Source organism: Salmo salar, chromosome 25, assembly GCF_965601325.2.
Source record: "Salmo salar chromosome 25, fSalSal1, whole genome shotgun sequence".
Taxonomy (NCBI): domain Eukaryota; kingdom Metazoa; phylum Chordata; class Actinopteri; order Salmoniformes; family Salmonidae; genus Salmo; species Salmo salar.
The window spans coordinates 42,260,162-42,287,705 of NC_138315.1; the positions used below are offsets into that span (position 1 = coordinate 42,260,162).

The following is a 27,544-nucleotide window of genomic DNA, read 5'->3' on the forward strand; positions in this document are numbered from 1 at the left end:
CAAGGCAGAGACAACAAGTCTGATATGGACAGTGATGGTGCAGAGATGGCATGAGCAGTTCAATATAGATACTAAGGGGCAGACATGTATATTTTGTTATCTTTTTTTTTAAGAGCAACGGGCTGGCAGGATTTAGTTTCTCCCTGTCTCTGGCCCACACTCCAGTACAGTAGGTGGCGGTAATGCATCCTAACGTTAGATGCCAACCGCCGATAAACCCAGGCGAAGAAGAAGAGGTTGCGGGTTCTAGTGATATCTCGCGGTACCTGTGCGAGTAGTTTAGCTTCATTCCACCACGGAGAAGCCAGTGGAAGGTGTCGGTTACAGCTGAAGTTGGTACTTTAATTTGAAACCACGTAGAAACTGACAGAAAATATTATTTATTAACAAAATAAATGTGTTTAATTGCCTGAAAGGACATCAAGTCAGCTACATATTACGGACTGGAATCAAGGACGAATTCTGTGATCTACAAAGAAACTATCTAGCTAATTTAGCCTGCTAACAAAGAAAAGCATTTCTCTTGAGAAATAATCCTCACTATTCTCTTTAGTTATGAGTCATGTGGTCGTCGATAATCCACACGGTCTAGATCAGCAGGTGAGTGACTACTTCGTTTTCTATTGACTTAGTAAAATAAAAACATTAACAAATATCAAAGTTAAGACACCTAAAATAACACTGTCAGTTTGCTACGTGTATGCTAAGCTAACAAGCTGAAGTGGTCCGTAGAGCCAAGCTACGTTAGCTAGCGCGTAGCTAACTGCGTGGATGTGTCTGGTAAAATGGTGGTTGGTGTGTGTCGCCGGTGAAATTGGATGTTCATGGCGGAGCTAGCGAATGCTGCCTAGTAATATTCGGTCCCGATCAGACTTATTGGTAGCAAATTCTTTGTCTCAAAAAGATTTGTCGTGAACACTTGCTATCTATTACGGCATAGTAACTAGCTGGCAGCTTTAAACAATATTAATTCTAACCTATACAATGTGTTTAACTAGCCATTCTAAGGTTACCTACACGTGAGGCCGGTACCGATTGCGCAGTTGATGGTTTTACGGCAATTTTATCCAGGCTCTGTTAGGCCTTAGCTAACGTTGGCTAAGTAATGTAGCTATCTACGGAGCTTAGATTTGTCAGCATGTGAAGTAGTTAGTTAACTGGCAATTGATATTCAAATAACTTTAGTTTACTTGCTAGCTGGTTACCTTGAGGAAATTCTACCGGCCGGTAAAAGTAACTTAACTGCTGAGTGTTGAAACGTGGCGCAGGAAATAACAATTTGTCTACTGTACTGTAGGGGACGAAGAGTAAAAAAAATTAAAAAAACTACTCCAGACTGCGTTTACGAAGCCAATATGCCATAGTCTAGTTAATGTTGGGTTTGTTATGTAAAACATAGTTAACTAGCAATTTTAACCTCCTTTGATTTTATGTTGTCTGTAGCTAGCTAGATGTTAACGTTAATCTATTCACTACGAACCGTAGGACTCAAGCCAGGAATGTTGGCTGTGAATCGAACCTTTAGCACACTTAGAATCACCTTATCTTTAATGTCAACATTTGATTTGTTTATTTGACCTACAGGCTTTCTCATAGTGAAAACGTAACTTTTTCCAGTCAATGCTAGGATCTGACTCTTTTTGGCACTTTGTTCTATCTGATCTGGAAGCATTAATTCACACTTTGTTTATACCGTGCTTGTGTTAAGTGTGCCTTAACAGTATTTTGTGTTTTCAGCTTGCTGGCCTAGACTTGAACTCAGACGGACAGGGAGGAGGCACTGGCCGTAAGTATTCACATAAATATAATTGTCTCAAGTGGTGTTCCTCTTTGAGCACAGATATTCATAGGGCATTCAATGACAGCAAATTGTTCTGTGTACGGCTATTACTAAATAATTACATTATCATACTGCTACGGCAGGGATTCACAAAGTTATTTGGCCTGCAACCCCATTTTGATATAATTTCCTCACCCCACCATGTAAAAAAAAAAAAACCTGATCAACGGCCATTCTTAACTTCTTTTAAATTGGAACTGAGTATTACAAATCAGTTAAAGTATTTACAGTTGAAGTCGGAAGTTTACATACACTTTGGTTGGAGTCATTAAAACTCGTTTTTCAACCACTCCACAAATGTCTTGTTAACAAACTATAATTTTGGCAAGTCGGTTAGGACATCTACTTTGTGCATGACACAAGTAAGCTTTCCAACAATTGTTTACAGACAGATTTATTTCACTAATAATTCACTACCACAATTCCAGTGGGTCAGAAGTTTACATGCACTAAGTTGACTGTGCCTTTTAAACAGCTTGGAAAATTCCAGACAATGATAGGCTCATTGACATAATTTGAGTCCATTGGAGGTGTACCTGTGAATGTATTTCAAGGCCTACCTTCAAACTCAGTGCCTCTTTGCTTTACATCATGGGAACATCAGAAGAAATCAGCCAAGACCTCAGAAACAATTGTAGACCTCCACAAGTCTGGTTCATCCTTGGGAGCAATTTCCAAACGCCTTAAGGTACCACGTTCATCTGTAAAAACAATAGTACACAAGCATGAACACCATGGGACCACACAGCTGTCATACCGCTCAGGAAGTAGACGCGTTCTGTCTCCTAGAGATGAACATACTTTGGTGCGAAAAGTGCAAATCAATCCCAGAAGAACAGCAAAGGATCTTCTGAAGATGCTGAAGGAAACGGGTACAAAAGTATCTATATCCACAGTAAAACAAGTCCTATATGGACATAACCTGAAAGGCCGCTCAGCAAGGAAGAAGCCACTGTTCCAAAACCGCCGTAAAAAAGCCAGACTACGGTTTGCAACTGCACATGGGGACAAAGATTGTACTTTTTGGAGAAATGTCTGATGAAACACAAAAATAGAACAAAACAAAAATGTTTGGCCTTAATGACCATCGTTATGTTTGTAGGAAAAAGGGGGAGGCGTGCAAGCCGAAGAACACCATCCCAACCGTGAAGCACGGGGATGTCAGCATCATGTTGTGGGGGTGCTTTGCTGCAGGAGAGACTGGTGCACTTCACAAAATAGATGGCATCATGAGGCAGGACAATTGTGTGGATATATTGAAGCAACATCTCAAGACATCAGTCAGGAAGTTAAAGCTTGGTTGCAAAATGGGTCATCTAAATGGACAAGGACCCCAAGCATACTTCCAAAGTTGTGGCAAAATGGCTTAAGGACAACAAAGTCAAGGTATTGGAGTGGCCATCACAAAGCCCTGACCTCAATCCTATAGAAAATCTGTGGGCAGAACTGAATAAGTGTGAGCATGGAGGCCTACAAACCTGACTCAGTTACACCAGCTCTGTCAGGAGGAATGGGCCAAAATTCACCCAACCTATTGTGGGAAGCTTGTGGAAGGCTACCCAAAATGTTTGACCCAAGTTAACCAATTTAAAGGCAATGCTACCAAATACTAACTGAGTGTATGTAAACTTCTGACCCACTGGGAATGTGATGAAAGAAATAAAAGCTGAAATAAATAATTCTCTCTCCTATTATTCTGACATTTCAGTCTATGGATAAGGTGGTGATCCTAACTGACCTCAGACAGGGACATTTTTACAAGGATTAAATGTCAGGAATTGTGAAATTGAGTTTAAATGTATTTGGCTAAGGTGTATGTAAACTTTCATCTTCAACTGTAAATCTGAAGGAAGGGATGTTCAGAAGATCATGCAATTTTGAACTTCTATATTTTTCCTTCGTCTGATTTAGTACCTGTTCTTGTCCACTCTGTTGTGAATCCTGCGCGCTTGTGAGCATTGTAGATGGAAACGGAAGACTCGTGTTCCTGAGTCTATTTTATTTTTTTACCACTTTTTCTCCCCAACTTTCTGGTATCCAATTGGTAGTTAGCCTCTCCTCTCCCCATGAGACAAGACTAAGGTTGAGAGCCATGCGTCCTCTGAAACACAACCCAACCGCACTGCTTGATACAATGCCCACTTAACCCGTAAACCAGCCGCACCAATGTATGGGAGCAAACATTTTACACCTGGTGACTATTAGCGGGCACTGCGTCCAGCTCGCCACAGGAGTCGCTAGTGCACGATGGGACAAGGACATCCCTGCCGGCCAAACCCTCCCCTAACCCTGACGACGCTGGGCCAATTGTGCGACGCCGCATGGCTCTCGGGGTCGGCTGCGACAGCCTGGACTCGAACCCAGAAGCTCTAGTGGCACAGCTAGCACTGTGATGCAGTGCCTTAGACTACTGCGCCACCAGGTTGGCCCCTTTCCTGAGTCTTATCTTTCAGCGATGGGGTCATTTATATTTTGTAGCTTAAATCGTTCAAAAGATAGAGCTACATTTGTAGGAAGAAAACCGAAACCGCTTACTGAAGTAACTCAGGTTCTATGAACCGGGCGTGATCTCAGGTTCTCTCGTGACCCCGTTTTCAAACCAGGCGACACCACATAGGGCAGTGTTTCTAAAACTAATGGATTAGCGTGTACAGATAACATGTAGGCTTAAGGTGGCAAAATGACACTTGTGAGATGACAATTTGGGTATTTTTCCAGAACAATTTGCAGGCAGTGTCTCATTGTGGCGATTCCGTTGGTCGTCATATTCATTGCTTTACCATACGATGTGTTTCTCGATACGAAGACTGACACTTCCAAATTTGTTTCTGTTTCCAGGGCGTTACATTCCACCTCACTTGAGGAACAAAGAGGTTTCCAAAAACGGTAAGTGATCTCTTTGACACAAAGTAAATCACACACAATACATAACTCACTGGTATTGCCACAGTCATTGCTTACAATACAGACCCACACTTAGTGAAGTCTTCCGCAAATTCTCATTAGTGTCCCAATTCTATAGGTCTACCCTTCTGCCCTAAGTGTACACTTGGTCACTTCCCTTCATGGATTTAAAAGGAATGGTGGAATCTCCCTTTGGCCTACGCTTACCCCATTTCAGTCCTTTTTTATATGCATGAGGCACGGTGTACAAGTACATAATTGGGGGAGAATTTCACATTCAGTGCAGTTATTAGAAAAAAGGACTTGTTATTAACTTCTCTAGGGCCAGTGGGACGATTTTGTCCCACCTACGTAACAGCCAGTGGAATCCCGTGGCGCGTTATTCAAATACCTTAGAAATGCTATTACTTCAATTTCTCAAACATATGACTATTTTACACCATTTTAAAGACAAGACTCTCTCGTTAATCTAACCACACTGTCCGATTTCAAAAAGGCTTTACAACGAAAGCAAAACATTAGATTATGTCAGCAGAGTACCCAGCCAGAAATAATCAGACACCCATTTTTCAAGCTAGCATATAATGTCACATAAACCCAAATCACAGCTAAATGCAGCACTAACCTTTGATCTTCATCAGATGACAATCTTAGGACATTATGTTATACAATACATGCATGTTTTGTTCAATCAAGTTCATATTTATATCAAAAACCAGCTTTTTACATTAGCATGTGACGCTCAGAACTAGCATACCCCCCGCAAACTTCCGGTGAATTTACTAAATTACTCACGATAAACGTTCACAAAAAACATAATTATTTTGAGAATTATAGATACAGAACTCCTCTATGCACTCGCTATGTCCGATTTTAAAATAGCTTTTCGGTGAAAGCACATTTTGCAATATTCTAAGTAGATAGCCCGGCATCACAGGGCTAGCTATTTAGACACCCACCAAGTTTAGCCCTCACCAAATTCAGATTTACTATAAGAAAAATGTTATTACCTTTGCTGTTCTTCGTCAGAATGCACTCCCAGGACTTCTACTTCAATAACAAATGTTGGTTTGGTTCAAAATAATCCATAGTTATGTTCAAATATCCTCTGTTTTGTTTGTGCGTTCAAGACACTATCCGAAGGGTAAAGAAGGGTGACGCGCCCGACGTGTTTTGTGACAAAAAAATTCTAAATATTCCATTACCATACTTCGAAGCATGTCAACCCCTGTTTAAAATAAATTTTTATGCCATTTTTCTCGTAAAAAAGCGATAATATTCCGACCGGGAAAGCGTGTTTACGTTCAAAGACGAGAAAATAAAAACATGGGATCCCCTCGTGCACGAGCCTCAGTCTGATGGTCCTCTGATAGACCACTTACCAAAGGCGCTAATGTTTTTCAGCCAGGGGCTGGAATTACATCATTCAGCTTTTTCCCGGGTTCTGAGAGCCTATGGGAGCTGTAGGAAGTGTCACGTTACAGCAAAGATCCTACGTTTTCAATAAAAAGAGTCAAGAAGCCCAAGGAATGGTCAGAGGGCACTTCCTGTACAGAATCTTCTCAGCTTTTTGCCTGCCATATGAGTTCTGTTATAGTCACAGACACCATTCAAACAGTTTTAGAAACTTTAGGGTGTTTTCTATCCAAAGCCAATAATTATATGCATATTCTAGTTTCTGGGCAGTAGTAATAACCAGATTAAATCGGGTACGTTTTTTATCCGGCCGTGTAAATACTGCCCCCTAGCCCTAACAGGTTAATGAAGGTGTGCAATATGTTTTTGGTCTGTTATAATAGGGTCAGGATGGGTTGATATTGCACATTTGACCAGAAATGCATGCATTTGTCAGTTACGCAGAATGCTATTCGTTAAATATATCCCAGTAACCCAATTAGTACACATTTCTGCTCCTTGAGGCCAAAGGCAACCAAGAAAGACTCAAATTCTCAGTACAGGAGTTTAGGGGAAAAAACTAAAATAGATCTTCTGTCTGTGCTTTTATTGGCAAAGACAAAGTAGAGCCTGCTACCCTCAAAGTAAAACCAGATGCTTTACCCCATCCTGAACAGCATGAAAAGATGGCCTTCACAGTAGGCTGGAGGGAATCAAATGCTTCTGACCATCCCTATGACGGCGCCAGTGTATGGCGACACTTCACATGCCGCTCTCTTGCTACACTTTGTCATTGTGTTTAACTAAGTTGTTTATCCAAAATGTAGCACCAACACTTAATTACATCAAGAGTTGGTTCACCAAGAATTGTTCATCAAGAAAAACAAACGTAGAAATAATCTCAGAATTTTGTTGGCTGAACCTGTAATACTTAATGATCAACTGTCACCTCTTCCACCCGCATGAGGGGTTTACCGGTTATGATTGCTCTTGCCGTACAGCCCCAAGCCAATTCTTCTACAGCTCTTGATGAACTTAATAGCGGTATTAAAAAATATTGGAAAAGGCCTCTGGCTACACGTTATCTATCGCCGCGGAGGACTATAATTTGCCACCTGGGGAAAGTACTGGCGCAATACTTTCAACATGTCCCCTGACCAGGTGTGACAAAACACTGGACCGTTGCTGCTTCTCCACCCAGGGACCATATTGCTCCTTCACACAACCCCACTTCAGCAATCAGATCACTCATCAGTCCTTACTTCCTGTTTTACAAAGAGTAAGTGATGAGCACACAAACTACACTTAGTGTACAGTTAGTGCTTATCCAATGACTTGCAACTGCAAAGGTGCCTTATGCATTCAAATAGGATGCAAGGAGTTATAGTAATTAATTTGTGACCTTGAGCAGCAGTTCCCAAAGTTCTTGAACAACATTTTTTTGTGCAAAATAACTTAGCAGACCTCCCATTGAGAACTGCTGATCTAGAGAAAGTTATTGAGGTTGCTAAAGACAGGAGAAACTGGACAACTAGTTCAGGGCTTCCGACTTGTTCGCGTGGCAGGTACTTCAGGCTATCACGGAGAAAGCTAGTGCAATTGCCCATATTGACTCCACACTCCCACATGAGGTGAACAACTCTGATCTACAGCTTCCAGCAACTCAGGAATATTTACACAAGTTTCAATCAAGACCTTGTAGTCTCGTGATTCCTACTCTCCGGTTGTTTATTGGCCTGCTATCTACACAAGCATATGTTGAGTTGCGTGAGTTAGGGCTGTTATACCAGGCACTATCACTGACGTGAAGAGGCTACGCGACAGACCAGGCAACTAGTTTTAAAGCTGAACTTCACGCAAATCGGCAACATATCACATGCCTGCAAGATGACCAATTGGAGGACGGATGGTCGGGCTACTTAGCATTTGCCGTTGCGCTGGATATAGGCAACCAACATGATCTTCTGAATGCCCATGAGAAGAACCATGATTTTTATTTATTAAATGTATATATATATATTTTTTTTTCAAAGTAGTTTTTACAATCAATTCTGTGATGTAATGCAAGTCTAGGCACCTGCCTTAACATATTTTGTGTTGGGAGAGGGTAGCATGGACATTCTTTCCTCTGTGTTCTTGCAGTTAATGCAAATGATCTACGATAGACATTCTCTGGCATTTTTTAATCGTCTGCACAACAGGGTTGTTGGATTTAGACATGTAACAGTAATGTTTGCTACTTGCTTCTCACTGGGCCCAACACATAACAATATTATTTTAGGGAAAGGCAAGTCTGAGTTCTAAGAAAATAGTGTCACGCTAAGCTAGCACTGACTCATTGAGACTGACTCACCTCTTAGAAGTTGTGCAATGATTAATGAGATATTCAAAATGGGATTTACTTTGACATTTTTAAGATATTGTATAAGGTTTGTGTTGGGTTAGTTTCATCTCACTTTTGTGACTTTATTTGTCTTTTTATTCCACAACAGAAAATGCATATTCCTCTGGTAGACAGAGTGGTTATTCAGGGCCACCACCAGTAAACTTCTGTAAGTCCCTTCCGTCTGCTTTGTGCTGAGATGCATGAAATGGCCTTACACACAGCAACACCAATGTGGGTTGTTCCAGATGCTGGTTCTGTTCAATGGAGCTTTATTATTTTGGCGTGCTTCCTAAAATGTTCAACTTCATATTTAAGATCTGGTAATGTGCGTTGGTACAAACTTCATTTGTATTTGGAACCAAATGTGAAGAGTTCTAGCCTTTTTGAAAGACCAATACTTTTACCACTTTGTCAGTGGGGGCTGGTTAGACATGTGATATACCTGATTGTACCTGCTCAACACATTCCCAATAGAGAACGCCACCCACAATTCCCACGGCTGGGAATAGGTTATCACTTTAGGATATGCAGCCATAGATGGGTGTCGAGGCTACCTCTAGTGTAACTTGTTTCTGGTGAATGGGTGTGTAAAATGAATGTCTTTTGAGTAAGATTCTGCCCTGCACCGCTAGCTAGTATGGCTGTATTACTAATGCCAATGGGAGCTGCTTAATGCTAACATACTAATGTTTAGTATCTGCAGTTGGAGTAAATCTGTATCAAAAGGAGCCTACGTTGTGTGTTCTGATCGTCCTAGGAGCATACAAAAGGAATACAATTAAAGCAGGGACTCCTGAATGAAAGGGAGCCTGTTTGATGAGTGTAAAATGTCTAGTAGCCTAGCCTATACTTGGAATCCTTCCTATAGGCACGGTAATGCTGCGTTCATAGCCAGGTGTTAGAAGGATGTGATATTTAAAAAAATATATATATATTTATTTAACTAGGCAAGTCAGTGAAGAACAAATTCTTATTTACAATGACGGCCTACCCCGGCTCAAACACAACCCGGACGACCCTTGGCCGATTGTGCCCTGCCCTATGGGACTCCAATCACGGCCGGTTGTATACAGCCCAGGATTGAATTAGGGTCTGTAGTTATGTCTCTAGCACTGAGTGCCTTAGACCGCTGCGCCACTTGGGAGCCCACATAGAACTGGGAAGAATCCACTTGAATGCCCCTCCAACTGGTAATTACTAGTGGTTAACTCATCTATCATCCCTGAGCGCTGACGTCACCTATTAAGGAAATTACCTCAAACAGCATTTGGGAAAATAAATGCAACAAAACACTTCATAATTATTTATATATTTTTTCCCAAGCGTTTGTTTACAAGAATGATAGCTGTACGTTTAGTTTATGGTTGACGCATTAGCCAATCTGTTCAAAGTACTTGAATGCATCTTCACTGGGATTTTGACTTCAACTGCCAATTACAACCTTCCCACTTGGTTATGAATGCACCATAAATGCCCAAGGGAAACGTGCGGAACTTGGAAGCTTTAATTTGGGTGAAGCTTCGCTTGTCTTTGGCGTTGGGCCTTGCATAGTGATGTCAGAGCTTGCAGTGTGCTGCTGTCTATGGTGACTGATCTGAATTCTGATTAATTATAAAGTGATTTCCTTTATCCTTCCACCTTAATGTGGTCTGCTGTGAGGAGTGCTTCACCATTCTGGGGACTTTTATATAAAAAGGAGAAGAAAAAAAAAAAAATATATATATATATATATATATATATATATATATATATATATATATATTCATGTAGAAGGTGCGCAGACTTTTTTATTTATATTTATATTTCACTTGTTTTTTGGGGACATGGAAAAATAAAACATTTTAATAACATGCTCAAAAGCTCCAAATACGTCTTTTTAGAAACTGTTACGATTTCAGTATAGTGACGCAACGTTCTATTGGATTTTTATTGCTACTCAAGCGTTACCTCTGTCCATTCTAGCAGCAGGCTGCACAGAGAATAACAGCTGGGTAGGTGAAACGGCTCGAGTCGCACAAAAGGGAATATAGCGGTGCCAGTAAAGTTCAGAATGGCATGATTTGGTGTGTACATCTAAAGACCTGCATCACTATACTGAGATGTCGTTTTCTTAAAGGACGTATTTGGGTGTTTCTGGAGTTGTGGTTTATTTAAAAAAATAATAATGCAATTGGGTAGTATTTCGCGGCTGGGTTAAGTTTCTCTTAATATATATTTATATTTACTTTTAAAGATGGTGAGCCACTCCTTTAACTTTCCTGTCTAGAAATAGTCCCTTCTATAAAGAATGAGCAGACTTGCTAATTGTACTGTCTGAAATTAAATTTTATTTAACCTTTTAACTGGGCAAGTCAGTTAAGAACAAAATCGTATTTACAATGACTGCCTACCCAAGCCACTGTCTAATTTCATGTAGTAAATGTCTTACATTTGGAGACTTAAACTCAAGTAATTTCTATGGAATTGTTTTATTAATCAGTGTCAGCCTGCATTCATTTGAGTTACATGTCATTGCATCCTTGACGTTAATGCACAGTTTGCATCAATAGAGGTCTAGGCTACATGAACAAGTGTTTCTGTACTCCTCAGGGCTTTTCCAAGATGAAGCTATCTGACTCCGTTAACGCTGGCTCTGAATGGTAGCCTGTGATTCTGCACAATGTGTTTGCATAGTGCACTGGGATGTGAACAGTGTGTTTGTACACAGCTCTAGGCCTGGTCTGAAGCCTCCGCTATCATGTACACCACGTTAGGTTTGCCCAGTGTTTCAAGTGTGAAAGCTAGCACTTGAAGGAACCCCCTGAAGATCCACAGTTGGCTGTGGAAGCAGCCTATTTTAAATTAATATCTAGGATCAGTTCTCCCTTTTTATCTAAAGCTTTACCACTATGAAGTGAAAGAATAAACCTGACCCTAGATCTGTGGGTTGGGGCTGTTTGTCACCTATGGAAGTGGTGTAGACCGAACTGTCCATCCCTGCTAAGCCTCCTCCCCAACCCACAATGATGGCAGGGAACGATTGCTGTGGTATGTCTCTAGGACAGCAGTCTAACCTTGAGTAGTCCTAACTCAGGGTTGCCTTGCCGTACATGTGTTTTGGAATGGGGGTTATTGTAGGAGTCTTTTGAATTGTCTGTACTCTTCATTCTGCTGATGTGTCCACTTGTAGTGAACTCATACTGCCAAGTTCAGTCAGTTGGCCTCCCTTTTTAAAACCTGAATCTCTGAAATTGAGTTTTAGAAGTCCTTTGATCTATTGTCACTAGTTTTGCCAATGCCAATATTTATTGCAAGGTTGGGGGGGGGGGGATGTACATATATGTACAGTACCAGTCAAATGTTAGGACACCTACTCATTCCAAGGTTGTTTATTTGGACTATTTTCTAAACTGTAGAATAATAGTGAAGACATCCAAACTATGAAATAACACATGGAATCATGTAGTAAACAAATCCAAATATATTTGAGATTCTTCAAAGTAGCCTTTGCCTTGACGGCTTTGCACACTCTTGGCATTCTCCCAACCAGCTTTGAGGTAGTCACCTGGGATCCATTTAAATGAACAGGTATGCCTTGTTTAATGTTGTGGAATTTCTTTCCTTAATGTGTTTTAAGCTAATCAGTTGTGACAAGGTAGGGGTGGTATACAGAAGATGGCCCTATTTGGTAAAAGACCAAGGCCATATTTAGGCAAGAACAGCTCAAATAAGCAAAGAGAAACAACAGTCCATTACTTTAAGACATGAAGGTCAGTCAATATGGAAAATTTCAAGAACTTTGAACGTTTCTTCAAGTGCAGTCACAAAATCCAAGCGCTATGATGAAACTAGTAAAAAAAAAGTAAACCCTTGAATGAGTAGGTGTCCAAACTTTTGCCGTGTATATGCAATATATACTGTACCAGTTAAAATTTGGGACACCTACTCATTCAAGGTTTTTTTATTTTTACTACTTTCTACATTGTAGAATATTAGGGAAGACCATCAAATATGAAATAACACATTCATGTAGTAAGAAAAAAAAAAGATTCTTCAAAATAGCCTTATGACAATTTTCTCTTAACCAGCGTCACCTGGAATGCTTTTCCAACAGTCTTGAAGGAGCTCCCACATATGCTGAGCACTTGTTGGCTGCTTTTCCGTAACTCTGCGGTCCAACTCATCCCAAAACCTCTCAATTGGGTGGAGGCCAGGTCTTCTGATGCAGCACTCCATCACTCTTCTAAGTCAAATAGCCCTTACACAGCCTGGAGGTGTGGTGAGCTGCAGAATGCTGTGGTAGCCATGCTGGTTAAGTGTGCCTTCAATTCTAAATAAATCACGGAGTGTCACCAGCAAATTCCCATCACACCTCTTTCTCCGTGCTTCACGGTGAGAACCACACATGCGGAGATCATCCGTTCACCTACTCTGCGTCTCACAAAGACACGGCGGTTGGAACCAGTCGTTTCAAATTTGGACAGATTTCCACCGGTCTAATGTCCATTGTTCGTGTTTCTTGGCCCAAGTCTCTTGGTGTCCTTAGTAGTGGTTTATTTGCAGCAATTTGACCATGAAGGCCTGATTCACGCACTCTCCTCTGAACAGTTGTTGAGATGTCTGTTACAAGAACTCTGAAGCATTCATATGAGCTGTTCTTGCCATAATAGTTGGTCTTTTACCGAATAGGGCATCTTCTGTACACCACCCCTACCTTGTCACAACACAACTGATTAGCTCAAATGCATAAATTCCACACATGAACTTTTAACAAGGCACACTTGTTAATTGAAATGCATTCCAGGTGACTACCTCATGAAGCTGGTTGAGAGTGCCAAGTGTGCAGAGCTGTCATCAAGGTGAAGGGATGGCTACTTTGAAGAATCTAAAATGTATTTTGATTTGGTTCACAATTTCTTTTTGTACATTATCCATAGTTTTGACGTCTTCACTATTCTACAATGTAGAAAATAGTCTAAAGACATTTTTGAATGAGTCAACTTTTGTCTGGTACTGTGTTTTACTAATGGGAATTTTTACCTTTGTCTGTGGGCCTGGGAATCCAATTTATCCCCTTCGTAGTCTCTGAATACATGACAACCCCATAGTACACTCTCTCTACCTGTCGTCATCCCTCTTCCTTTCATTCCTCTCCTCACCCTGTCCGTGAAGACTCTCCAGGAGGATGGGATGGCGGGCGCAGCAACGGCTTCACCAACGGTTACCATGACAACCGCAACGGGGGACGCGGCGGGCCTCCCCGAAATGACAGAGGTGGGTGTGACAGCTGCCGTAGTAACACAATGGGTGACACCTTGTTTAATCAGCCAGTGCACACCGCAGGTGGGGAAACCTACTGTGCCAAATTGTATATCTATTCATCAGTAATAGTAATTACATATGACAACGGATGCAAGTAGGTCATGTATTATGCTGTAGATCTGGGCCTCTAGATGCTACTGTGCGTATACTGTATTTACTTGGTAATACTAGTAATAACTAATAGATGTTATCTGCAGAGGCAGAATTTCCTTGATTTGCCAGCAATGGAAATAATGTGTTTAATAGAAATCAGACCTATTAAAATTGTTATTGATCAAATGGACTATGCTGGAAGGGTACAGATTAAAAAAATATACAAACACCCCTGCACATTCAGTCTAACCCTATACTCATATCATCCAATCAAATCTATTTACCAAAATAGCTGCTTCTTTCCCAAACAATATTTTGTTGGTGGTAGACATGTTAGTGGGATGATGAATGTATCCACGGTTACTCACTGAGCTATCCACTCTCCCTACTCAGGTTTTGGTGGTGGACAAGATGGTGGAGGCTGGGGAAGTGCTCCCAGACAAGATGCAGCCTATAACAGCTTTGGAGGGAGGGGCAAGTCTTCCTTCTACAGCGACCGTGGATCATCAGGGGGCAGAGGGGGGTAAGTACCACTCGGTGCACTGTCTGTTGGAACTCTGTATTTAGCCATACAATTAGGTGTGTGGTGTTTCAGACAGCTGATTTGTAAAAGTGTGGGGGTCTTTTGCAGTTATCAGCGTGGAGGGTATGGTGGTGGTGGTAACAACCGCTGGCAGGAAGACTCCAGAGACGACGAGGACTGGTCCAAACCCAGCCCTGCTAACGAACGCCTGGAAGCGTGAGTCTCACTCCTCTCTTAAATTGACCAAAAGCAGTGTCTAGGACTTCTGCAACTTGAAGTGTGCCATATATAAGCATACTCAACAATATTGACCTTACAATAGTCTTAAAGCCGGTAGTGTGCAATATTCAGTTTGGTTTTTCCGGACAACTTTTGAAGAGTCCTGTTAATAATGTTGGTTTGGAAATCAAGTCTGACGTCTTCTAACCCAAGCTATCTTTTTCCTCTCCACTCATCCAGGGAGTTGTTCTCAAGCGGCAACACTGGTATTAACTTTGAGAAATACGATGACATTCCCGTAGAGGCCACTGGCTCCAACTGCCCGCCACACATCGATAGTGTAAGTCGTATCACTGGCTTTACCAGTTGTCATGTAAATCAAGGGAAATGCTGTGTATGGAAAATGTTGAAGCTATTCTTATTGACAAAAGTCAACAGCGTAGAAGTGATCCAAAACTAATGCCGCATGTGTTTTGCTATTTCAGTTCCATGATGTGGACATGGGGGAGATCATCATGAGTAACATTGCGCTGACCCACTACACGCGGCCCACCCCCGTCCAGAAATACGCTATCCCTGTCATTAAGTCTAAGAGAGACCTCATGGCCTGCGCTCAGACTGGTATGGGACTGAATGATTGAAGATCCACAATGAGTGATGCTGAGACTCAGATGTTTCACTTTAAAATGTATGATAAATTAAAACCAATGATGGCAAAGTTCAACAAATCATAACTCTCTGCACAAAGGACTACTTTGCTACTAAAACACTTACTTGAACCGTGCAGATGCAATGTTTGATAACTGAATAGCAGCACAAACCATCAATCTGTTACCAAACTCTGCACTGTTCTTCAAGTAAATTTGCAAGTTCAGTGCAATTTGTTAAAAGAAGTCCATGTACATGGAGTTGTGGTTTGTATAACTTTGCAAACAGTTTTTTGTTGACATTTTTAAAGTGAAACAATCTGAGTCTCAGCATCACTCTGTTATTGTGGCATTGCCTATGAAGGAATGTTATTTACTTCAAAGGGAGAGACGCTAAGGGTAGTGCTATCTGGATATACTATGAATTTAAAACAGATTTTCTGATCGTCTTTCTATCGCTTGCTGCCTTTTTAGACGTGCAAAGATGAATGATTATTGTATTGACTAAAAGACAATGTTCCTCAGGCTCGGGTAAGACGGCAGCCTTCCTGGTGCCAGTGCTGAGCCAGATCTACACACAGGGGCCTGGAGATGCCGCAGCGGCTGCCAAGAACGGACAGGTACACACACACACACACACACACGACCAGCCTGCAACATTGAGTTTTCCCATTGATCTGAAACATTGCTTTTCTGCGACAGCAATTCAATTGCCCCCCTTGACTTGCTCGTGTGCTGTTTATTTATTCTGTGTGCTGAGGTTGACCCAACACTTGTCGATTCCCTCCACAGGACAGTGGTAAATATGGGCGCCGTAAGCAGTATCCCCTCTCCCTGGTCCTGGCTCCCACCAGAGAACTGGCCCTGCAGATATACGAAGAGTCCAGAAAGGTATGGGCTAAATACACCATGGACAGAACATGAATGATCTTGTAGTGACAGTGTAATAGTAGAGTAGCCTAGTGGTGGCTAAGGAACATGGACTCGTTGACTTGAAGGTTGCTGATTACCAACATGTTGAGTGATTTCAGCTAGATTAAGAAAATATCAACCTATTTTCTTGGCATGCACACTCTCCTCGTGTGTGTTATGGAGGAACAAAATGCCCAGTGCTATGTCTTCGGTACCAGAATGTTTCTTGTTTTCTGGCACACTATCATGTTGAAATGAACTGGCATCAGGTTCTGTGTAATCTGAGTGTTCTGCAGGCAGATATGAATCTATGTAACATCTGCTATAGAGCAATACTCCAAAGACGACAATGGTTAACCTCTCTAGGGTATGTGGGACGAAATCGTCCCACCTACTCAACAGCCAGTGGAATCCCGTGGCGCGTTATTCAAATACCTTAGAAATGCTATTACTTCAATTTCTCAAACATATGACTATTTTACACCATTTTAAAGACAAGACTCTCGTTAATCTAACCACACTGTCCGGTTTCAAAAAGGCTTTACAACGAAAGCAAAACAATAGATTATGTCAGCAGAGTACCCAGCCAGAAATAATCAGACACCCATTTTTCAAGCTAGCATATAATGTCACATAAACCACAGCTAAATGCAGCACTAACCTTTGATGATCTTCATCAGATGACAATCCTAGGACATTATGTTATACAATACATGCATGTTTTGTTCAATCAAGTTCATATTTATATCAAAAACCAGCTTTTTACATTAGCATGTGACGTTCAGAACTAGCATACCCACCGCAAACTTCCGGTGAATTTACTAAATTACTCACGATAAACGTTCACAAAAAACATAACAATTATTTTAAGAATTATAGATACAGAACTCCTTTATGCAATCGCTATGTCCGATTTTAAAATAGCTTTTCGGCAAACGCACATTTTGCAATATTCTGAGTAGATGGGCTAGCTATTTAGACCCCCATCAAGTTTGGCCCTCACCAAACTCCGATTTACTATTAGAAAAATGTGATTACCTTTGCTGTTCTTCGTCAGAATGCACTCCCAGGACTTCTACTTCAATAACAAATGTTGGTTTGGTTCAAAATAATCCATAGTTATGTTCAAATATCCTCTGTTTTGTTCGTGCGTTCAAGACTATCCGAAGGGTGACGCGCCCGACGCGTTTCGTGACCAAAAAATTCTAAATATTCCATTACCATACTTCGAAGCATGTCAACCCCTGTTTAAAATTAATTTTTATGCCATTTTTCTCGTAAAAAAGCGATAATATTCCAACCGGGAATCCCTGTTTTAGTTCAAAGACGAAAAAATAAAAACATGGTGTCGCCTCGTGCACGCGCCTCAGTCTCATTGTCCTCTGATCGACCACTATCCAAATGCGCTAATGTTTTTCAGCCAGGGCCTGCAAAGACATCATTCACCGGTTTGCCGCCTTCTGAGAGCCTATGGGAGCCGTAGGAAGTGTCACGTTAGAGCAGAGATCCTCAGTTTTCAATAAAGAGAGTGTAGAAGCCCAAGAAATGGTCAGAGACGGCACTTCCTGTAAGGAATCTTCTCAGGTTTTTGCCTGCCATATGAGTTCTGTTATACTCACAGACACCATTCAAACAGTTTTAGAAACTTTAGGGTGTTTTCTATCCAAAGCCAATAATTATATGCATATTCTAGTTTCTGGGCAGGAGTAGTAACCAGATTAAATCGGGTACGTTTTTTATCCGGCCGTGCAAATACTGCCCCCTATCCCCAACAGTTTAATACTGAATTATGGGTAGTACTAGGGTTCTGAATGGTCCTGTATGTCTTCCCCCTGCAGTTTGCGTACCGCTCCCGCGTGCGTCCCTGCGTTGTGTACGGAGGGGCTGACATCGGCCAGCAGATCAGAGACTTGGAGCGAGGCTGTCATCTTCTGGTGGCCACACCTGGACGCCTGGTGGACATGATGGAGAGGGGCAAAATTGGCCTCGACTACTGCAAGTAAGTGGGACATACGCCAGGGCTTACTGTTTGGCCAGGGCTTACTGTTTGGCCAGGGCTTACGGGTTGGCCAGGGCTTACGTGTTGGCTGTTTCTGTTGTCTCCATCAGCTATTTGGTGCTGGATGAGGCTGACAGGATGTTGGACATGGGCTTTGAGCCCCAGATCAGACGCATCGTGGAGCAGGACACCATGCCCCCTAAAGGCATCCGTCAGACCATGATGTTCAGCGCTACCTTCCCCAAGGAGATTCAGGTACACACACCCCAGTAGTGACCAAAGCTTGAGAAACTGAGTCAAACCCTTAGTGTGTTTCTGACTGTTTCTGACTGTGTAGATGCTGGCGCGTGACTTCCTGGAGGACTATATCTTCCTGGCTGTGGGCCGCGTGGGCTCCACCTCTGAGAACATCACTCAGAAGGTGGTGTGGGTGGAGGACGGTGACAAGAGGTCCTTCCTCCTGGACCTGTTGAACGCTACAGGTAAGAAACACGTAGACACCAACGCTACCTTGTAACACTCAAACTATTCACACACTCACATTCACTCACAAACAAACCAAACTCCATCCTAAACATATGTATAACGTTCAGTCACAGATTGAAACTAATTCATAACACTTGCTAAGGTTTTTATCTAAGAGGGGTACATTGTTAGTCTTCCCTTGCCCCACCCCCAGCCACCTGTTAGTCTGTCCACCCAAAGTAAATGAATGTCCACGTGGACACAATTGTCTCTAAAACTAGTTGTTATGATGAACCTTCACCATTCTCCTCTGGGTGAAACAGAGGGTGGTTGATGGGAAAGCGCTAGTTATCACATATCTGTTAAGTATTAAGTTGCTCCACACTGCCTTTGGTTTACTTTGCTGGGCGGTTTGGTTTTATCTAGTCATTCCCAGTGACGCTCCTGATGTTCAGGAGGCTGCAGTGACACCTGGTAAGTATTATTATGGTACCTATAACCCTTAGTCTGACCCTCCCAACTGGCAAACATCCCACTCCTCATCCCCCCCACATCCCTTTCTTTCTCCTTTCATCATTTCTCATAGGAGCTTAAGGGCCAGAAATAAAGCTTGCAGTCTCAGGGCCATGGGAATCCTGCCCTTAGTTCAGCAGTGGGCAACTCCAAGTCATGGAGAGCTGTGGTGTGCAGGCTTTTATTCCAGCCCAATGCGAAGACACAAATTGAGTCTAAATGACACCATGGTGTCTCCAGGACCAGGGTTGGCCAGCCTTGTCATTTTAAACAGTAGTAACACTTGTAACCCTCGAGGTTTCTAATTGGAGCACAACCTGTTGCTTTTAAATTCATTTTCTTCTCTCTTTTTTGGGAAAGGGAGTGTTTCTGGCTTGGTGTTACTGTCTGGAACAATTTTAAACACACACGCGCGCACACACACACTCCGCATGTGTAGGCAGATTTTAAGGACACCGTGGGCTGTTTGCATTTGGAAACTGAGCTACACCCTCTGTTAGTCATGCAGTTACATCATGTATAGGTTGAGTCGGTCTATGGTAAATAAAGTACACACAAACCCCTCTGTATTAGCATTTCAGGCCTTCCAAACCAATTATCTTGTGCATCAGCCTTAACAGTCTCGACGTGCCAACGTTTCCTTGGCAACTAGTGAAACAGCCTATCCTGGAGATTAACAAATAGCCTAGATGTCACAGGACGCTAGGACCAAAGCAAGCGGACATCTTCATCACCATGGTAACCAGGCCCTAAGAGGTGGACATGCGTGTAGATATCCTAGCCCTGTTTTGAATACTTAGAAAAGGCAACCTCACAGAAGGAGTGCTATCTTTGATATAACATGACTGGATAGATGAATGTTTGGCTTCCATGCCATACGATGTTATCCTTCACCTATCTAACATGTAAGATCAGTAATTAATCAAAGGAAAACAGGATGCATTTTACAAACCTGGTCCTGGACTCCCATCGTTCAGTGTTGCCATGCCAACCATACCAAACACGGCCTATCTGCCACTGAATGCTGCCGCTGTGGAAACAGGCATAGGATCATCAGAGAATATCAATGCTCCCCCCATCACTATATCCCCATAACACCACCATCCAGTTTCACTGTCCAGTGTTTGCTCTGATAGCCATTAATGCTATGTTAGTCCACTGTAGATAAAACAATAACGCTACTCTATAGTACCATTTCAAATGGCTGTGAAGACATTTTGAGTTATGGGACAATCGGCTGATTCTGATATGAGGACATTGGGCATATAAACTCCGTAAAACAGAAACAATAATTGAATGGTTGTCAGTGAAAGCAAAGCTGCTTCTGCACCCCCGGTCTCCATTTTTCAGTTGCCATTTTGTTTATTTGCACCACGGTGACAGGGTCTGGCACATCACCTGCTATGTTTTGAGTTCCTGCTCCCATCTCCCCAGTGTCTGAAGTCTTAATCCCACTCATCGCATGTGAGCTCAGTACGGTTTCTTTCTTCCTCTTTCGGTCTCGCTCTCCCACTCTCTAGGTAAGGAGTCTCTGACATTGGTGTTTGTGGAAACCAAGAAGGGAGCGGATGCCCTGGAGGACTTCCTGTACCGCGAGGGCTACGCCTGCACCAGTATCCACGGAGATCGCTCCCAGAGAGACAGAGAGGAGGCGCTGAACCAGTTCCGCTCTGGACGCTGCCCCATTCTGGTGGCCACCGCGGTACGACAACACAGGCACACTCTGTCAACATAGAAGTAGTGTCATTCTCCCCTTTAATCTTGCATGCATCCAAACGTATCAGGATTTGTATTGAAGCTACATCTGAAACGTTGATCACCACAGTTTTTTTCCCCTCTTTCCGGTTGAGTGGTGTTTCCCTCTGACTGACTGCCTGTCTCTCTCTCTCTCATCCAGGTGGCTGCTCGTGGTCTGGACATCTCCAACGTCAAGCACGTCATCAACTTTGACCTGCCCAGCGACATCGAAGAGTACGTCCACCGTATTGGTCGTACCGGTCGTGTGGGGAACCTGGGTGAGTGGGACTAGTGTTTGACATGTATTTACTGTGTGTCATGTAGGGGTTGGTTGTGGGTAGGATTTTTGACCCGGCCCATCTCTAGCACGCCTTGGTCCTGTTCATAAGGGCATGCGAATAAAGTTTTGCTGCTAAAACTAGGAATGAGCATTCTTTTGTTTGCTGCATAATTAACATGACCCTGACTAAATGGATAAAATACAAAATGATCCTTGGATTTGCATCATATTGTTAGTGATAGCTAGGTCACGTGTGTTCCTTTGACAGTCACCTTATGTATCCAGTTGTCAGTCTGAAATCTGGTTGGTTGTATAATGACAACGGTGTGATCGCCTCTCCAATTGGTAGTTAGTCTTGTCTCATCGCTGGGACTCCCGTACGGATTCGGGAGAGGCGACGTTCGAGAGCCGCATGTCCCCTGAAACACAACCAAGCTGAACTGCTTCTTGATACAATGCCCACTTAACCTGTAAGCCAGCCGCACTAATGCGTGGGAGGAAACATCATACACCTGGCGACAGTCAGCGGGCACTGCGCCCGGCCCACCACAGGAGTCACTAGTGCGCGATGGGACAAGGACATCCCTGCCGGCCAAACCCTCCCCTAACCCTGACGATGCTTGGCCAATTGTGTGCCGCCCCATGGGTCTCCCGGTCGCAGCAGAGCCTGGACTCGAACCCAGAATCTCTAGTGGCACAGCTAGCACTGCGATGCAGTGCCTTAGACCACTGCGCTACTCGGGAGGCCCACTGGTGCACGTTTAACGGAAGGTCGGGGTGCCGGTGAACAACTGTCGTGTGTGTGTGTTGGTCATGCGCATCTGTGTATCACTTCTCATATGACTGATGCTAAGAAACGAGATTAACTCCAGATAAACACTAAAACCACAATATTACTTAAGATCACACACTGCATGAATAGTTTTTAAGAAGCCTTCAAGTATTACTCAAACTCTGTGTGTAGCGTATTGAGCCCTGTCCTCGACTGTGTGTAGGTCTGGCCACGTCGTTCTTTAACGACAAGAACAGCAACATCACCAAAGACCTGCTGGACATCCTGGTGGAGGCCAAGCAGGAAGTACCCTCCTGGCTGGAGAGCCTGGGTTACGAGAACCAGCACAAGGGCAACACGGGACGCGGACGCTCTAAGAGGTACAGTCTCGCACACCTTTTCAGGGAAGTTAAATGGACCGCTTATGTTGAATTTATTGTCAAGAAAGGAGAATGCTAACTACATGTTCTGTGTATTTTCATCTCCCTCCGCTAGGTTTTCCTCTGGTGGATTTGGTGCCAGGGACTACCGCCAGACGCCCGGCGGCGGTGGCTTTGGTGGTGGTGGACGCGGCGGCCCTCGCACCGGGGGTCACGGAGGAGGAAGTCGTGGCGGCTTCGGTGGAGGTAAGCGCTAGGTCCTCTTCAGAACCATTTGAAGAACCATTCTAAATGTCACTTGAGTTTTTATCATGATCTTTTGGAATGAATGTTTCAATCATGTGTGAGGGGAGATCTCTGCAGTTTTTATTACTGAATTTATTGGACTTTCTATCTATTTGAGATTTGACACCTCTCCTTCCCAGGTGGCTTTGGAGGCGGAAACTCCTATGGTGGTAACGACGCTGGCTACGGTGGCAACTACAGCCACTCCGGTAGTGGAACCGACTGGTGGGGCAACTAGTCGCCATTGCAAACGGGTTGCCACGCCAACCAAACTCATCCTCTCACGGAAACCACATGTTGACTACGCCAGACTAAAACACCCCCTACCCCCTCACTCAACCCTGTGTAGTTTCACTGACACACAGTACATTGCACACACTGTGATTCTCTGCCCTTTCGCTTCTCTCACAAGGAGCAAGACGCAACGCCAAGACAACCAGCGCAGCGCCAATCTATTGGAGCAGAGATTTGCACACTTTTCAGATGAAAGGAGTGCTGACATGTATGGTCTGATATAGCAACTCAGACCAAAACGGCAAATCCTTTCTTTGTATAAACAGAAAAGAAACCCAAGAATATCCTGAGGATCATTTGTATGTTAATGTACTGTGCCTTTTGAATTTAGACAGGACTAATTCTGTGTCATTTCACCAAATGAATGTTGGCCAAGAGCTCTGAATTATTGTTATTTATTTGGTGAAAAAGAAGCATAGAAGAAGAGAACTGCTTGTACTTAATCAAACCTTGGCAAACACTGGGGCATTGTGGCTCGTTCGAGTCATGAATCCATTTGAACCTTTCAAAATTGTCGCAGTGACATCATGTAGCCTTTTGTCGGGTTCAACCCAGAGTTCCGACAGCTAACATCACTGTAGCATCCGACGTCACTGGGCCGTTCTCCTAGTGTGGCTAATAGAACTGTATTCTAATCTTTAAGGGACGAAGAGTTCGATTACTTTTTCTTTTTTTTGCTCACTCTATCCTGGATAGGCTCCTCTATAAAGGATACGGTAGTCTTTCGAAAAGCCATTCCAGATCTCTTAACACGTAAAGTCATTAAGCTCAGTGCTAACAAACGCACACTGGGGTTTAATTCAAACAACGCAAACACTTAATGTTGTAACTTGTTACTCCACCTCTATTGACTTGACAGTGTTATGGCAGCTAGTGAAGTTAACTAAACGCTAGCTACATTAACTGGGCGCTGTTTTTTTTTATTTAAACTCCAAACATTTGAAGTGGGCGCACGCGCAGTATTTGAAACTTATTTTGTATTTTTTTTTGTGTGTGTGAAACGTTTCTCCACACCTGTAACAAATGGCGCCATCTTGGAAGTGAAGTTCAAAATGGCTCCATAAGGACCACAGCATCGGGGGGGGGGGGGGGGGGGTGCACAGCGTGGGGAGGGTACAGTGTGGCGCGACATTAACGTTAAACCGTCTTACCATTGACCGAGCGGTGGAGCCGGTATTCTACACATGCTAGTGTTTTGTTTTTTGGTCAAGGAGATATAAGACAAATGAACTGAGTCGCAGGCTTAACTTAATTACAACCCTTTTCTCTTTTCAAGCTGCGTTGGAGGCATGGTTCATCTGTCAGAGACAGGAGCAGTCCATCACTAAGGGTTAACCAGTCAGAGAGCAAATGGACTGTTCAGAGTAGGACAGTTGTGCCCTGGGCTGGTGTTATGGGGTGGTCAGGGGTTAGGGGTCAAGTTCAGTGCGCCAACATTGGTTTCCATTGCTCCTTATTGTAGCTGTGGAGGTGGCCAAAGCTGGGCAACTTTTGTCCCCTTATGGTATATATGTACTGTCAACTCCTCTGGGGGTTTGTCTGCTTTAGATGTGTATAAAGCTCTCGTACCGAATGGCCAGACGAGGCTTTTCCGCTCAGAGGAGCAGCTGAGGAGAGAAGGGGCATTTGGCGATCTCTAAGTGCGCTACGTTTCTTCTCAAGTGTGTTGTGCCTTTGAAAACTTTTTAAATTGATGAACTTAAAAAGTGAATGCACTGACAGTGTTTGAGAACTTTGATTGAATGGTGCTATTTGAGTTTCAGTGTGTAGGCCCTCGTTTGTTGTCGTGCCCATCAAGTTTTACAAAAGTTATTTTATTGCACATCTAGAGTTTTATATAAATGTCTTGAATACGTGTCCTTAAGCTTCCAAATATTGTTCGAGGAGATTGTGGGAAAAACGCAGCTTGTTTACAAAGGGGAAGGGTTCTCAACATTTAACCAGGATTTTTTTGGGACCAGGGGATTAGGCAGTTGGAATTTAGCCATTTGCACACAGATTTCTAGATTCTACTTTTGCTGCTAGTTTTGTGTAATTTATTAAGCATTTTTGAGAAATATTTATTTTTCTAAGCCTCAAAGTGGTTCTTTGAAAGTTTCAAGAAACTTGACCAAAAGACGGTAACAAACACTGGCACTTGAATGTTGAATGTCACCTGTATGCGTGAAATTTATATTTCGGGGTAGTGTGAGCTTTTTAATGTTTAAGACATATTGGACTCTGTCAATAATAATATCCGCAGTTGTTTTGAGGCCTTGGGCCCTGACATATCTAAATACTAGCTAGATAGTCTGATTGGCCTTCAAAAGAAAAAATGGAATTAAACAGACATGCCAAGGTTTGGAATTAAAGTTCTCAAAAGAGCAAAAGCTAATTTTCCTCAACGTACCAGTGCAGAAATGCACGGGATTGTCCAGTTGTGTGCATTGTTTAACTCTATTCTAATTAGACCTATAATTATTTTTGTTCCAGTGAATGTCTGGCACATGGCAATCTTAAACAAACATGTGGTTTATTCTCTGTTGCATTTGCATATATGGCACCTGTAGTAATTGTTTTCCCCTCAGAGTATTGAGCAGGTCTCCGCTGCAGTAGTGTTCCCCACCGTAGCAGGACATTAACTAGCCTGACCACAGGATGACTATGCTATGACCACCATTTACTTGCTCAGTGCCCTGAGACATACACAGGTGTTTAGATGTGGACTTTGCTTTCTGTACTAGCTTAGAGGCTATTGCACTGCATGGGGAAAGACTTGGCTGTGTGACTATTGTAATGATTTTACCAAAATAAAAAGTTTGAATGCAAAAGTACCTTATTATAAAATGTAAGCATGTTTTATAAGATTTGTTATAAATGTAGGACAGGCTATTGCCTGGAGTGTTTGCGGCAGAGAGGAGCTGCGAAGTTGGCGTTGGTTGAGATTTGATAGGCTTCAGTTCTTTTGAAGATAAAAAAAATAAATAATTAAAAAAATTGATTTCATTAAAAACAAACCCTGTCATTTGTCTTATTTTTTGATTTCCAGTATGGCTTTGTCAAATCAAGGACGTATTCTGTAGTGCACACATTAGCCAAACGTTTTGCACGGTACAATTTAAGATGACCCTTATTGGGCAAGTTCAGGGAGAATCCCTTGGCCCTGTTTCTCAAAAACATTTGTCCTGTTTTGTGCCTAAACCGGGATGTGATCAAGTCACTGGGCACAAACTAGTTGATTCAATGTTATTTTGGCCTAATTTGTCAATGTATTGTAACATGGAATGTATGTGGGACAATACACTGAATTTGACGAAAGTCATCAATTTGTTTTGAAGGTTGACATTTCAACTACAGGATTGTTATGGAAACCAATTTACGTCATAGACTGAACTTGTATAAAATGCTGAATTTGTTCCTGTGGTCTTTAAACATCTATGGATACCTTTTGGTCTCCCATCCAGAGTTTTAACCAAGCTCAGCCCTGCTTAGTAATGATAATTAGTGTGAGAATTATTGTTGAGGTATATCCACTTAACTAAATACACTGAATAAAAATAAAACATTTCAAAGATTTTGCTGAATTAATGTTCCCTCTGTCTCTCTCTTCCAGGGGATTTGCATTAAGCGATAGCTTTTGGGAATGTGTGTGGTCTAGTTAATGATGAAGTAGACATAAGCACACGCTGACTGGATAAGTACACACGGAAATCAGTCAATTGAAGTAAATTAATTTAAACCCTAATCTATGAATTTCACATGGCTTGGATCAGAAAATCGGTCTGTATCTGGTGTGACCACCATTCTCCTCATGCAGCGTGACACATCTCCTTCACATAGAGTTGGTCAGGCTGTTGATTGTGGCCTGTGGAATGTTGTCCCACTCCTCAATGGCTGTGTGAAGTTGATGGATATTGGCGGGAACTGGAAAAGCTGTCGTACACGTTGATCCAGAGCATCCCAAACATGCTCAATAATACAATGCCCACTTAACCCGTAAGCCAGCCGCACCAATGTGTGGGAGGAAACATCGTACACCTGGCAACTGTCAACGGGCACTGTGCCCGGCCCACCACAGGAGTCGCTAGTGCGCGATGGGACAAGGATATCCCTGCCGGCCAAACCCTCCCCTAACCCTGACGATGCTGGGCCAGTTGTGTGCCGCCCCATGGGTCTCCCGGTTGCGGCCTGCTGCGACAGAGCCTGCACTCAAACCCAGAATCTCTAGTGGCACTGTTAGTGTGCAGGCCATGGGAGAACTGGGACATTGTAAGCTTCCAGTAATTGTGTACAGATCCTTGCGACATGGGGCCGTACATTATCATGCTGAAACATGAGGGGATGGTGGGGGATGAATGGCATGACAATGGGCCTCAGGATCTCGTCACGGTATCTCTGCATTTAAATTGCCATTGATAAAATGCAGTTGTGTTCATTGTCTGTAGCTTATGCCTGCCCATACCTTAACTCCACCACCACCATGGGGCACTCTGTTCACCACATTGACATCGGCAAACCACTCGCCCACACGTGGTCTGCGGTTGTGAGGCCAGTTGAACTTACTTCCAAATTCTCTATAACGACATTGGAGGCAGTTTATGGTAGAGAAATTAACATTCA

General features: G+C 42.9%; 1 protein-coding gene across 4 annotated transcripts; it reads left to right on the forward strand.

Annotated features, from left to right (window-relative positions):
* The first annotated feature begins 268 nt into the window (after positions 1-268).
* On the forward strand, positions 269-25,941 carry LOC106586794 (putative ATP-dependent RNA helicase Pl10). Of its 4 annotated transcripts, XM_014174453.3 has the most exons (20): positions 269-600; positions 1,738-1,786; positions 4,679-4,726; positions 8,632-8,691; positions 13,677-13,778; positions 14,313-14,442; positions 14,551-14,658; positions 14,902-15,001; positions 15,147-15,282; positions 15,834-15,928; positions 16,101-16,199; positions 18,059-18,219; positions 18,330-18,474; positions 18,557-18,701; positions 19,111-19,158; positions 20,718-20,899; positions 21,095-21,212; positions 22,210-22,366; positions 22,482-22,612; positions 22,792-25,941. In XM_014174453.3, the coding sequence occupies exons 1-20, from the start codon at positions 556-558 to the stop codon at positions 22,887-22,889; spliced, it is 2,157 nt and encodes a 718-aa protein (XP_014029928.1). In that variant the 5' UTR covers positions 269-555; the 3' UTR covers positions 22,890-25,941. The 4 variants fall into 4 exon arrangements, with proteins under 4 accessions (XP_014029928.1, XP_014029929.1, XP_014029930.1 ...); XM_014174454.3 differs by lacking the exon at positions 19,111-19,158; XM_014174455.3 differs by lacking the exon at positions 8,632-8,691.
* Positions 25,942-27,544: the final 1,603 nt, after the last annotated feature.